Genomic DNA, 13073 nt, shown 5'->3' with positions numbered 1-13073 from the left:
TGGTGTGGTATTGGGGATTGAACCTAGGACCTCACACATACTAGGCAAGCATCTTACCACTGAGCTACACACCCATGTGGCGCACGCCTTTAACCCCAGCACATGCTCCAAAGCTACAGAGAAACCCTGTCTCGAAACCGCCCCCCCCCAAAAAACAACCCCCCCCCCAAAAAAAGACAAGGTTTCACTTGTATCCCCAGCTGGCCTGGGGATCACAGGGATCCACCTGCCTCTCCCTCCCGAGTGCGGGATTAAAGATGTGTGCCTCCTACCAAGTGTGACTCAGGCTTGTTTGTTAACTGTTTTAAGATTTTGTGTATGAGTGTTTTGTTTGCATGCATGTGCACTACTCGCATGCCTGGTGCTGGGAGAGGCCAGAACTGCCTGTTGTTAGACACCGTGTGTGCTGGGACTTGAACTCAGGTCTTCAGCAAGAGCAGCCACTGCTCTTTACTGTGGAGTCCTCTCTCCAGTCTGACTTCATCAGAGGCTGGCTGGGAGCTGTCCTCCTGGGTGTGGTACTTCATTCCTGAGGCCTGAGGACATTTCATGGCTCAGAGACCACACCCATTCCCTCAGCACTCATTTGGAAAGTCACAGGAGTGACCTGCAGGAGGCACTGTGATGACAGGGCAGGGACACAGCTCTTGGGTGTGCACAGTGCTTGTGTACTTTTATTTTTTCTCATGCATGTGTGTGGAGGTGAAGGAAACCTTGCAAGGCTCAGTTTTCTCTTACCTCATGGGCCCCAGAGAACCCTGGTTGTCAGAGTGGTGCTAAGTGCCTATGGCCACTAAGCTGTTTCCTTTCAGTCTGAGAAGGGCAGGTCCTGGTGCTATCCTCTCCTCAGCCAGAGTGACCACAACCACAAGAGCAGGTCTGAGAAGAGAATGCCGACCGGAGCCCGAGGCTCCACCCCCTTCCCCTTCAACTAGGTCACAAACAGGTAGGGACTGGCCCAAGGCAGCCTGGCACAGAAAGTCTGGACACAGAGGCGGCATCAGACGGGCTTTTGCCTGTTTATTTTTTCATATAAAAGTTACGCGCTTGTAATGTCTGTAGGAAGATGCCACTGTCGGACAGGTTAGTGGGGGGTTTATATTACAGCATCACACTGGGGGGCATTGGGCAGGTGTCTCGGTTCACGATCAGCCAGATGTGGCATTTGCTTGCTCTAGCCTTGTCCATACCAAACTCACAGGTAAGGGCTGACCTCTGTAGAAAACTGAACTGTCCGAGCCACTCAGGGTGCCTACAAAGACTGATCTGCACAGCCCTCCCAGCCCCCACCCCCGAGAAACAGACATGTGGAAGCTGGGCTCAGCCTCAGCCAGAGGCAGGTGACTAGGGAAGCCTGTTGGCTAATAAGTTAAATCCACACATTGCACCTCACTGTCCCCACACAGAGGAAAGGCCCGATGTGCACAGTGCCCCCCACCTGCACACAGCAGCACTCGTGAGGGGCAGGAGGAAGTGACTGAAATGAAGGACCTGCAAAGGAGAAACAAACCAAAGACCCACACGACTGCTCACAAGCTTGACTCCACACACACTCCTTAGACAACCCGGGTGCCCTGGCTGCTGCCAGAGGGAGCCGGCCAAGGGGCTGTTCACAGATACCCCCGTCTTTACAGCACAAATAAACGGAGAGGGGGAAGAACAGCCCAGAGTTCCTTTTTTGATAAAAGCTGCTAAAAAAAAAAACACCCAGGAGGGGTTCAGAGCGACAGCTGTTTCAAACTTGCACCCGGCCAGCAGCTGTTGTCTTCCCTCTGCTGCCATGACTGGGTTGAGGAAGCACAGAGATCCTGGTGTCCACTTGACCAAGCCCCATGACCAGAAGAAATGGGCGCTTGTCCATGAAAAAGTGAACTGGAGGCCTGGGAGGGCTAGCAGCACATCTGACCTGTACCCTGCCAACTAGCCACAGTGGTGGCCATGGAGCCAGGGCCTAGGAGACCCTAGCACAGAGCCCTGAACATCTTGCCCTCGATTGTCAACCTCAGCAGCAGCGGTGGCTCCACATCAGGGGACGAGCACCTGCCTGGAATCAGGAGGCCTCTGGAGGCACTCACACCCCAGGCCTGCTCAACCTTCTCGGGGACACCAGACATTGCCAGGGTACAGAAAGGGACCAGGGACCTGCTGGCTGCCAGGGGTTGGGCAAAGTGGAAGGGAAGCCCATAGGCCCGGAAGGGACAGGAGATGGCATTTAAGGCACACAGCAAGCATGGAGGGGCTGCTTGCCTCTCCTTCGGTCACTAAAGACCCTCACTCTGACTACTCAGAAGCACAGCCTTGGCCCCAGCTCAGGGTGAACTCCCTCTTCCTTCGGCCTCCTCTTCCTGATCCCCAGAGTGCCAGTAGTGTGGGCGGCGGCTGTGGCTGGGCCAGGGTGGGGGCACAGGAGGGAGGTGCTATGGTGTTGCTGTCACGTGTAGCAGGCGAGCCTAGCGGGCCATGCATGGCAGGACAGGTCTGGGGCCACTACTGTGAGGATGCCAGCTCTGTGGCTGCTGATGCCACTCACCATACCTTCTGGGCCAGGTCTACAGGCCTCATCCTCCATATTTATAAGATTCCTGCCATGGCCCTTCTCTGCTTTCTGCCTCCCATGTCCCTGGAGGGCAGCCTACCCAAGGGTTCTGGGGCTTCTACGCATCTGCCACTTAAGAAGGTGAGGGCACCCTTCAGAGGGTTGAGGCCCACCACTGCCCTAGTCTGCTGTTCAGGTCTCTGTTGCTCCCCAGCTGGAGGGGAACAGTAGGGAACAGGAAGGAGCATCGACAGAAAACAGAAAACAAAACCAGACCAGGGGCCACCAGTTCACAAGCCAGTCCTGAGGCCTGCCGGCCAGCTCATTGTGGACCCTGGGGCTTTAGCCACAGGGAGAGAGGCAGGAAACCGGCTAGCAGGCTCGGGTGCCGCCACACAGCCAAGCTGTGGACAGGCTCTGAGGCTAGACTGTCCAGGTCCTCTCTGGGCCGCTCGAGTGTTCTTACACCCAGCCAGCGCCTAGGTCTTCTCTTCACGGTCTGTTTTCCGCCTTGTTATGTTCCTGGGTTTGATCTTCAGAGAGAGTTCCCATAGGGCCTCCTCGGCCAGGTGGTCACTGAAGTCATTGAAGAAGTTTATGATGTCATCGTTTCTCTGGATGTCATAGTGCCTGGTGGGAGAGGGGCAGTCAGCAAGTCCAGGGCTCTGAACAGCCAGGCCAGAACCTCACCGGGTGCAACCCAGATGACTGTGGGCCCTCACAGTCAACTGCCTGGCAGGGTCACTGCTACCCAAGCTGACAGGGGACAGCAGCACTCAGCACCAGACATAAAACACTGTGTGCTCTGGGCCTGGCTTCCCTGTGGTCCCCTGGGCAGACTTGTCTGGGACACGGTGCACTCGGGTCATCCTGAATGGGCTGTGATGGCCAAGCCGGTCCTAGAACCAGGTAGCCTGGATTGTCAGTCTCCTTTTCTGGTCTTTCAGGACAGGGGTTCTTTGTGTAGCCTTGGCTGTCCTGAAACTCTGCAGACCAGTAGGCCTCCTCCTTATGGCCTGGAGAATACCTGCTTCCTGACTTGTATGTAACTGGAGGACAAACTGGCTGCCACCATAGGCCCAGGCCTAGGCCCAGACAAGGAGTTGAGCCATTTGTGTGGATTTCCCCATGCTGTCCTGATAAAACCCAAAGGAGCAGGGACTGTACCCCATCCCACAGATGTGGGCTCCTGGCCCTCTGGGCTGTGCCCCTCCCTGCAGCGAGGCCAGGTTGGTACCAGGTAGCACTTACACCTGCTGGAAGCACCGCATGCCGTCCAAGATGTTGAACTGTTGCCACCGCTTGGAGAAGTTCACTTTCCCGTCAATATAGTCTGGGTTTCCCAGGTGAACGAAGGTCAGGTCCTGCAGGATCAGACCTCTGGGGATAAAGGCAGAAGCCAGTTACTGTATGGAGACAAGACTCAGGAGCAGCTGTTCTGTTGTAAACTGGCTCTGCCACCAGAACTGTAGCCCATGACAAGCAGCTACTGAACGGCAGAGCGAGCCAGAGCACAGATTTAGGTGGTCTTCTGAACCACATGAAGCCTTGCTTTCTGGACTCTGGGTCAGAGTCCCCCTACGGATCCCTAAAACTAGCGCAGCACTGGCAGAGCCTGGAACACTTAAGTCTTATGGAGGACTGTAGGTCTGACCTGGCTACAGCGTCAGACGGCTGTACCTGCTAATGTGAAGTTTTTTTTTTTTTTGGGTTTTTCGAGACAGGGTTTCTCTGTGGTTTTTGGAGCCTGTCCTGGAACTAGCTATTGTAGACCAGGCTGGTCTCGAACTCACAGAGATCCACCTGCCTCTGCCTCCCGAGTGCTGGGATTAAAGGCGTGCGCCACCACCGCCCGGCTGAAGTGGTTGACTGAACAGTCAAATAGACTAAAAAATGCAGAGGTGGCTCAGCAGTGTTTACTGCTGTTGGAGGTGGTGGCTCAGGCCTTTAATCCCAGCACTCGGGAGGCAGAGGCAGGCGGATCTCTGAGTTAGAAGCCAGCCTGGTCTACAGAGTGCCAGGACAGGCTCCAAAGCTGCACAGAGAAACCCTGCCTTGAAAAACCAAAACTGAGGCCGGGCGGTGGTGGCGCACGCCTTTAATCCCAGCACTTGGGAGGCAGAGGCAGGCGGATCTCTGTGAGTTCGAGACCAGCCTGGTCTACAAGAGCTAGTTCCAGGACAGGCTCCAAAACCACAGAGAAACCCTGTCTCGAAAAAAAAAAAAAAAACCAAAACTGAAACAAAAAACAAAACGAAAAAACAAACAACAAAAACTCAAATGGGGCTGGAGAGATGGCTTAGCAGTTAAGAGCATTGGCTGCTCTTCCAGAGGACCCAGGTTCAATTCCCAGAACCCACATGGCAGCTCACAACTGTCTACAACTCAAGTTCCAGGGCATCTGACACCTTCACACAATGCACATAAAAATAAATAAATTATTTGAAAAAAAAAAGGAAGAAGCAAAAGAAAAAAAAAAGTATTTACTGCCATTGCAGAAGAGCTGGGTTTGGTTCCCAGAACCCACATGGCCACTCATAACTGCCTGTAACTCCAGTTCCTGGATATCCCATTCCCTCTTCCAAAGTCTGTGAGCACACATATGCACTCAGACATGCGCGTGCGCACACACACATACACACACACACTTAAAATACATATAAAGATGAAAACAACAAAACCCCACTAAAAATGAGCAGAGGGAGCTGAGAGGTCTGAACCATCAGGTGTGGTGACCACAGAGCTGTGGGCGGGGAGACAACTCACAGGTACGGGATACATGGGGGTTCCACCTCTGAGAGGGCAGCCCGGTAGGCTCGGAAAGAGGATGAGCTGTCAATCAATGTGCAGTACTCGGCCAGGCCCTGCAGGATGGAGGTGAATTAGTGACACGTGATGATGCCAGGGGCCCATAACATGCCAGACTCAGTCAGGCCCTGCTGACACCTGCTAATGGTGGAAGGCCTCAGGCCTGTTTGTGGCTGTCGTGAGTACATCCTTAGAGAAGACCCTGCTCGTGGGCTCACTTGCCCTCTCCTCTGGTACTCATCTCACCCACCCAATAGGCCTAGTGTGCAGTCCTGTGCCCAGAACGGCCACTTTGGATGGATGGGCTAAAGAGTGGATTCAGCAGCTGAAGCTGGGAGGGTTGACCCCACAGCCAGCCATGAAAGTCACAGGACCTGCTGATTGGAGGCCAGAGAAAGGAAGCTAAGGTTTTTGAAGCAGCAGCTGTCTTGGTCACACAGAGGTGGGTGTCCAGATGGAGACGCATGTCCATTCTTAGGTCCATACCAGCCTGTCCAGACTTCCCACCACCCACCTCTGAGGTTTGCCTCTGCCACTCCAGTCTGCGGATGGGTGCTGAGTCCAGAGCTGAGAGGATGGCCAGGTAGGAGTTGAAGTTGTTCAGCTTGCGCAGGTGCTGCAAAGAGAGGCGGCGGTAAGGGTAGGGGTAAGGGTAGGTGCAGTGGAGGGCTGATGGCGCTAGCCTCCCCAGGCAGAGTTGGAGGGCTCTGGGTACTGAGCCACAGTTACCTTCATGATCTTGATGAATTTCAGAAGCAGCCTCTCCCGGTCCTGGGCCTTCTCTTGCAGCATGATGATGGACCGTACCCTGCAGGAAACAGCCAGATAAGCAACAGCTGAGCTAATCATCTTGCATAGGCTCGGTGGCCCTAGGAGATGAAATATGTGTGACCCCTGTGCCAGTTGGTTACAAGTTCTTACATTGAAGCCAAAGGAAGCATAAGAGTGGACCTGGTCCCTGATCTCAGGGTGTTCACTGTACCCCAGGGGGCCAGAACAAGGACCTTGGCTTCTCCAAGGGAGGCTTGGGGATTGAAGCATCTTCAGCAGGGAAAGGCCTCATGGGGCCTGACGCTGGCTCAGAGATCAGCTGACAGCCGAGTAGGAAACCACTAAGTCAGCAAAGGGATGGAAACTTAGAACCTTAGCAATAAGGTTGACCTCATGGTGGCCTCAACCTCCTATGGTTTACAAGGGTCACTGCAGGGTTACTCTTCTATCCTGCAAAGGGCACCTGTGTTAGGGACATCAGAGGCCATGGCTCCAACGGGTACTGTCCACCTCCAGCCTGCCCAGAGTTTTCTGCAGCTAGGAAGGCTCAGGAGGGAAGTAGCTCCTATATGCCCTAGAAACTAGCACACTAAGACTGGAATGGTGGCTATGGTGAAGGGAGGCCCTCTCCCAAGCAGGGGGAGAAGCAAGGTCTCCAAGGACACTGAGAAGCAATGAAACCTTGCCCTGGGGTCATGGCAGACGTGTGGGGTAGGGCTGATGCAGCAGGAGGTGGTGGCACCTGATCACATCGTGACAAGAAAAAATGACTGGGTTATATGCACACAGTGCTGGTCTTCATTTTGCTTTAAGAATTCAGAGTCGCTGGGCAGTGGTGGTGCACACCTTTAATCCCAGCACTCAGGAGGCAGAGGCAGGCGGATCTCTATGAATCCAAGGCCAACCCGGTGTACATAGTAATTTCCAAGACAACCAGACACCCTGGCTGTCTCCCAAGAAAAGAACTCAGGTGTCCTTTGATTTGCCAAAGCTTTAACAATCCACTCCTTTGCTTATCAGTTGATCTCCTTCAGGCAGTCAGGTGAGCTGCAGCCCTGATGGCTTGACTGGTCCTGCAGAGTGGCAGGTGCCTCCTGCCTCGCAGAGTCACAACCAATCCTGGCACTCCTCCCTACCAGGCTTCACTTAGAGACTATGGTGCCTCCTCAACCAGCTCTATAGGAAGCCACCCCCTCCCTGCCTTCTCTCTGGTGCCCACAGTTCAAGGCTAGAGCCCACAGGCTCTGGAGAGAGCTCAGGACCGGTCATTCAACCTCTCTGCCAAGGATGCTTGAGCCACGCCACCAGACCACTTGAGCGAGTGCTGCGCCCGCTCTCACCAGTAGGACATGTTGTTGAAGTGCTCCGTGAACTGGGTCAGATTGGGGCTCTTCTCCTCATTCTGCTCTTTGGCCCAAAGCAAAACTTCAGGAATCTGGGTGGAAACAGAACAGATGGCACGACAGCCTGCGGTGTTCCTGGTCTGGGCGGGCTGGGGGGTGCTCTCCTTAGGGACAGTCAACAGCAGCGTCCAGGCAGAGAGCTGCTTCCTTTTACAGGGCACCCCAACACATACCTCTATCTTATAGAAAAGCTCGGCATCCAGCAATGTCAGCTGCTCTGCTATCTCATGGCTGTGGAAATCATGCAAGGTCCCTGGCCTGGAACACAGCATGAGAAGCAGGGTTGGGGGAGACTGATGCAGGCTTTACCTCCATGGGCCCTTCTGGGCCACAGAGCTGCTCTCAGGTAACTGGCTTCCTTCTTCTCCCGCCTCCGCTCCACATGCCTACCATCCAACACACCCCCACCGGCTGGGCAGAAGGCAAGAAAGACTTCCCAGGCTTTTAAGAAGTCAGGATGGCATAGGCGGTAACATCAGTGCTGGGGAAATCCACAGCTGACCAGAGCATGGGGAGAGGCCCAGTCATGGGAGCCCTCGTCACAGGGCTGTGAGCAAAGGCAGCTGCTGGGCTCAGTTCTGATCTGCAGCACAGCGCTGGGACACTGGCTCACCTGGCTGCGACACCCCTGGCTGCCAGAGGCTGGTCGGAATGGGCACACCTGAGCAGCTTCTTCTGGTCCATCTTTTCCAGAATGTTCTTCCGGAGTACACGGGCCAGGCTGAGCTCTCCGCTGCACACTAGACGGAAGACTAGCTCCATCAGTAGCTTCAGGATCTCCTCCGTCAACTCCACCAGGCTAAGGGCCAAGGGCACGTGGTGAAATGTAGGACCCAGTTGAGGACAGTGCTGGGAGTGGCCTTTCTGGAACAGGTCCCTGCCAACTTACTCAACACACTTGCTGCTTTCTGCCTCGGGGAAGATCCTGTCTAAGCCGGGTCTTATGTCAGCGCAGAAGACCCTCATCTCCAGTGAGCCCCTCCATTCCTGACCTCAGCAGCATACAGCCACCACACATGAACAAGATGCCATCCAAGGGCAAGGATTCAGATGTGGCACCCCCACAACTGCTTACTGTGAGTCTTTCTGTGAAGTAGTTCTAAGATAACTCAGGAAGGCGCAGTCCTAGATGGGGCAGGGTTTCTCTTGAGAGTCTAGGACCCACCCCACCCTCAGAGCTGGGACAAATCAATGGAACCAGTGCGCAATACTCTGTGCTGGGGGTACACCCCCCACAGTGGGTGCAGTGTAAGAGTGGGGCGATCCAGGTGATCACCCCATGCTAGCGGCTTGCTGCAATGCACACTCCTGAGCATTGGCCAACCAGCTCTGGGACCCCGGGGTGAGGAACTCACCAGAGCTCATCCACCACTCGCACCAGCACGAAGAACGTGTTCTTGCTGACTCGCTTCTTGAATGTGTCAGCGAAGGGAGAGAACTTCTCGTATGTAAAATGTGGGTTAAGGTTCACAGGGCAGGGTCTGCATGGAATGCTAATTTTGAGGCTCTACCCACCCCCCCATGAGCCACTTGCAGTGCTGGGAACTGATGAGTGAAGGCTTAGCTTATGGAAGCAAAGGCCTGGTCTGTGTGCAGCAAGAATGAGCAAATCTAGTCCAGGCCACTTGTTCCACAGGCTGCTGCAACCTTCCAGGGCATCTTCGGGTTAGACCTGAGTGCTGACATGCTGGCTGAGGGCCATGGTGCTTGGCCTCAGGTCGAGAGAGCAGATCCCTCTCTACACATCCTCGAAAACCCAGGGCCCAGAGAGTGAACAGGTCAGAAAGGCCCCCTCTCTATCCTAGGGCTTCCATTTAGAGATCATTTCCCCAGCCACATGACCACAACGGTGTGGATGCTCCTGGGAGCTTGTTCCTTGGAAAGCCAGGCTGGTCCTCCTTTGTGGGAACAACAGACCCCATGACAGCCCTCACACTTGACTCATGACCACTGACGCCAGAGTCTACTTTGGAGATGGTGGCTTCCTGCTGATTTTCTGCTCCCACTAACCCTCCATTCTTTCCCTTATTCCCCAGTGACCCATGACCTGTGTGTTGGCACTCAAGGGGAGCCATGCCACATGGATGGTCTACTTGGCCCCCAGAAAAGTGCTGTTCCAAGTCTGGGGGAGATGACTCCATGAACAGGTTGGCTGAGGCTAAATGGGGGAAGAATGAGAAACTCGGGGTGGCAATAGAGGTTGGAGGTGGGATTACACAGGTCAGTTACCCATGCTCCATTTCACTGGTACCATGGGAAATACGGTGTAACAGAAATAAAAATGGTCTCACAGCCAAGTGGGATCCCACATGCAAATACACGTCAGGTCTGACATGTTCCTGGCAGATGTAGCTGACAGTCTTTTGCTCTGGCAGGTGTTTAGAGTAAACAAATGGGAAATGGCCACACCTGTCCTGACAGGCCAGGACGTTTAGTCAGGGTCAGACCGAGGACAGGAGGTGTGAGGGAGCCCCTGAGAGCGTTCAGGGCACACAGGAAGGCGGAGAGCTGCCCCAGTGACAGCAGCTGCCCAGCAGATGGCAGTCACAGGCTATGTGGCTGGGAGTGGCCCAGTAACTGTGGTTCCCAGACAGGCCTCTAGGAAAGAGAGAGGGAACAGGCAGCAAAAGTGGTCTTGGCCACTAACAATCCCCACGGCTGAGGCCTGGGCTAGGGGCAAAGCCTAGCTGTGGTGGAGGAGCTGGCCACTACCTAGCCAGGGCAGTAGAAGGGCCAGACCTGCCTTGAAGTCACTAGCTGTCATTAGTAGCCTTCACCGTCCTCCGCCCTCCCCCTCTCTCTGTCTCTCTCTCTCTCTCTCTCCCTCCCTCCCTCCCTCCCTCCCTTTTTGGTTTTTCAAGACAGGGTTTCTCAGTGTGGTCCTACCTATACTGTATAGAACTCACTATATAGTTCAGGTTGGCCTTGAACTCAGAAATCTGCCTGCCTCTGCCTCTCAGATGTTGGAATTAAAGGTGTGTAACACCATCACCTGGCTGAGTTTTCTTCTCTTAAATCTGCCCACTACCTGGATACCCAGGGTTCAGTGTGGAGAACCTGCAGGGAACCCCCTACCTTCTTCTCCCAACCTTTCTCAGTCTTTTCCAGACCCGCCCAGTGGTCCCAGCTGTCCTCGGCAGTGTGGCAGTGCAGCAGAATGCTGTTGCAGGCCCTCCACATCATTCTACATTTCCCTCTGCCATTTTGTGAGTCAGTGTCAGGACGCTGCTGGCTGGGATGGGAACTGGGCCCCACTGTAAAGGTGAAAATGTTAGCTGGGCGGTGGTGGCGCACGCCTTTAATCCCAGCACTTGGAAGGCAGAGGCAGGCAGATCTCTGTGAGTTCGAGGCCAATCTGGTCTACAAGAGCGAGTTCCAGGACAGACTCTAAAACTACAGAGAAACCCCGTCTCAAAAAACAAACAAACAAATAAACAAAAAAGGTTAAAGTGCTACTCCAAGGATATCGGTACTGCAATTTCTTGATGAGCTCCTCAGGGCTGATGAAGGTCCTGTAGGTTGTCAGGAAGGCCTCACAGTACAGCACCAGGTCTGTAGAAACACAAAGGAGCCTTTGATGCAGGACCCAGGGTGCGGGCTGTGAACTGCAGCATGGACACCATGCTGAGTCCTCTCTGAGAGCCAGGCCAGGGAAGGCAAGGTAGGCTCCTGTTTTCTGACGGTGTCCTGCATCCTTCGTCTCATCCACACTAGCTACTAATGATGGGCTGCCTGGGGAACCAAGCTATGGGAGGGTCTGAGGCCCAGTGACCCTGTACTGGGCAGGGGCGGAGACCTAGGCATAGGCTCTGGACTGTGCCACCTTCGAGTTAAGCACAGATACCACCCTAAAGCCTAGTGGCTCAATGGCTCCTCACTGCTATGGGCAGAAATGGTAGTCCAAACTTGTCAGCCAGCTCTTGCAGTCAAACCAGAGACAGTGCTTTTAGATGACAGGTCCAGTAATTCAAAAATGTGGGAAATTCCATCTTAAGTCCTAAGGGGACGCTGAAGTGCCTGCCTGTCTGTGGAAGGCTCGGCAGGAGTCTCGCTACCTACACAGGGCAAGGGCAGCTGTGAGGACCAAAGCCCTGGTAGCTGGAGGCCTCAGGCTAGTAGTTCCACCCCTTCCGAAGGGAAAGGGCACTGCCAGCCAAGGATTCCTGCCTCTCTAAAGTCCCAGCAGCCCTGCTTACTGCTGTGATTTATTTTCCCCACACTTTTAGTTATTAAGCATAGGTGTCATGTGCGACAGTGGGCTAGCCCACGGCTGGCTGTGCTGTACACACGAGGCACGGCTGGGCGCTATCCGAGCTTCACTTTCTGGGTCCAGAAGGCCTCTCCAACCTCCTCTCATACATTGCCCATTTGCCGGCGTGGAGGGGAGGCAAGGATATGTACGGCACTTCATGCCATCACACTGCAGCAGGAGTATCTGCCTGCTCTTGCGTTTGGGCTGCATGGGGCCTGGTTCCTGCACTGGGCTCAGCCTCATAGTTGTATTCTAAACTACCAGCTCACTGCTATGCTAGGGTTTTCTAGAAAGAGTTCCAGGCAAGAAATCAGAGATAGGGCCAATACATACACCTGTTTCTGGAAGAATGGGCACGGATGCAGAGGACCACTGCCAGGAGCAAGTGGTCTCTTGTAGGGTGTGCTCTAGCCTGCTGATGAGCACCAGGGCCATAGCCCACGTGTGAGACAAGCAGTAGACCAGCCTCAAGGACGGCTGTGCTGTGCATACTGGACACAGCCCTGGCTTCTGGGCGGGAGCCTGAGCCAAACTCTACAGTGTTCGTAGTGCTGGTGTGGTTCAGATCTTTCTGAAGCTTGGGGGCCAAGCAACAGGTCAGCACACGGGTCCCAAGAAACGGACAGGATGTGAGCTTGGGCACAACACTATACCCAGCCCGCTCGGTCCCACACTTCTCACAGCACTGCTGAGAAGCTGTACACTAAAGTGTGCCTCCTTCCTGCATACTTGTCTAATGGGCTTAGTCCTGCTTGGCACAGCCAAGTCCCAGACACATGAGCCATGGCTGCCAGGGCCTTTGAGTCACTCATCTCCTATTGGTTCAGGAAGTTACCTGCCTGAAGAGCTTTGCCATCTGCCAACGGGCACCCTACCCACTCTGGAGCGGCCCATAGCCTCTGTCTCAGGTAAGATTCCCAGGTAAAACCAATTCTGGTTCTGCAGGGACCTCAAATCCTACTGAAACTTGAACTCAAAAGTCTCCTTTGTGCAGATCCAGTGGGTAGACCAGAAGGCTTTGGGCTTCCTGTCCAGAGTGCCTTTGGCCTGGCTACAGCTGGTAGGACAGGAGAGCTACCTCACAAAGCCAGGTCAGAAGCCAGCTTACATCCTAGATAAAAATGAGATGAAAATGGATACTCTGCCAAGCCGCCCTGATGTGCCACTGTCAGGGAACCAAGGCCCTGGAGGAAGGGTTGTCCTGTCAGTCTCTAGGACCACCCTCCCAGCCTAACTGGAGGAAACAGGTGAGGAAGGGCTGGACTGCCAGAGGGCTCAACAGCAGCTGCAATGAGAGTGAGCT

General features: G+C 54.4%; 1 protein-coding gene across 13 annotated transcripts in view; it reads right to left on the bottom strand.

The window, feature by feature from the left end:
• Positions 1–1003: 1003 nt before the first annotated feature.
• The window catches only part of Rapgef1 (Rap guanine nucleotide exchange factor 1), a 118660-nt gene continuing 106590 nt past the window's right edge, over positions 1004–13073 (bottom strand). For all 13 annotated transcript variants that reach the window (XM_057754865.1, XM_057754867.1, XM_057754875.1 and 10 more), the window contains 10 exons: positions 10986–11070; positions 8874–8966; positions 8132–8317; positions 7692–7776; positions 7456–7550; positions 6074–6152; positions 5859–5960; positions 5303–5400; positions 3788–3916; positions 1004–3166 (listed from right to left, as the gene is read on the bottom strand). In XM_057754865.1, coding sequence (XP_057610848.1) covers positions 3016–3166; positions 3788–3916; positions 5303–5400; positions 5859–5960; positions 6074–6152; positions 7456–7550; positions 7692–7776; positions 8132–8317; positions 8874–8966; positions 10986–11070 — 1103 coding nt within the window. In that variant the 3' untranslated portion in view covers positions 1004–3015. The remainder of the gene's footprint in view (positions 3167–3787; positions 3917–5302; positions 5401–5858; positions 5961–6073; positions 6153–7455; positions 7551–7691; positions 7777–8131; positions 8318–8873; positions 8967–10985; positions 11071–13073) is intronic.

The sequence above is a fragment of the Chionomys nivalis genome, chromosome 22 (genome assembly GCF_950005125.1).
Source record: "Chionomys nivalis chromosome 22, mChiNiv1.1, whole genome shotgun sequence".
NCBI lineage: Eukaryota > Metazoa > Chordata > Mammalia > Rodentia > Cricetidae > Chionomys > Chionomys nivalis.
Note: the sequence above shows the minus strand (reverse complement) of the source record. Positions and strands in the feature narration are given on the sequence as shown.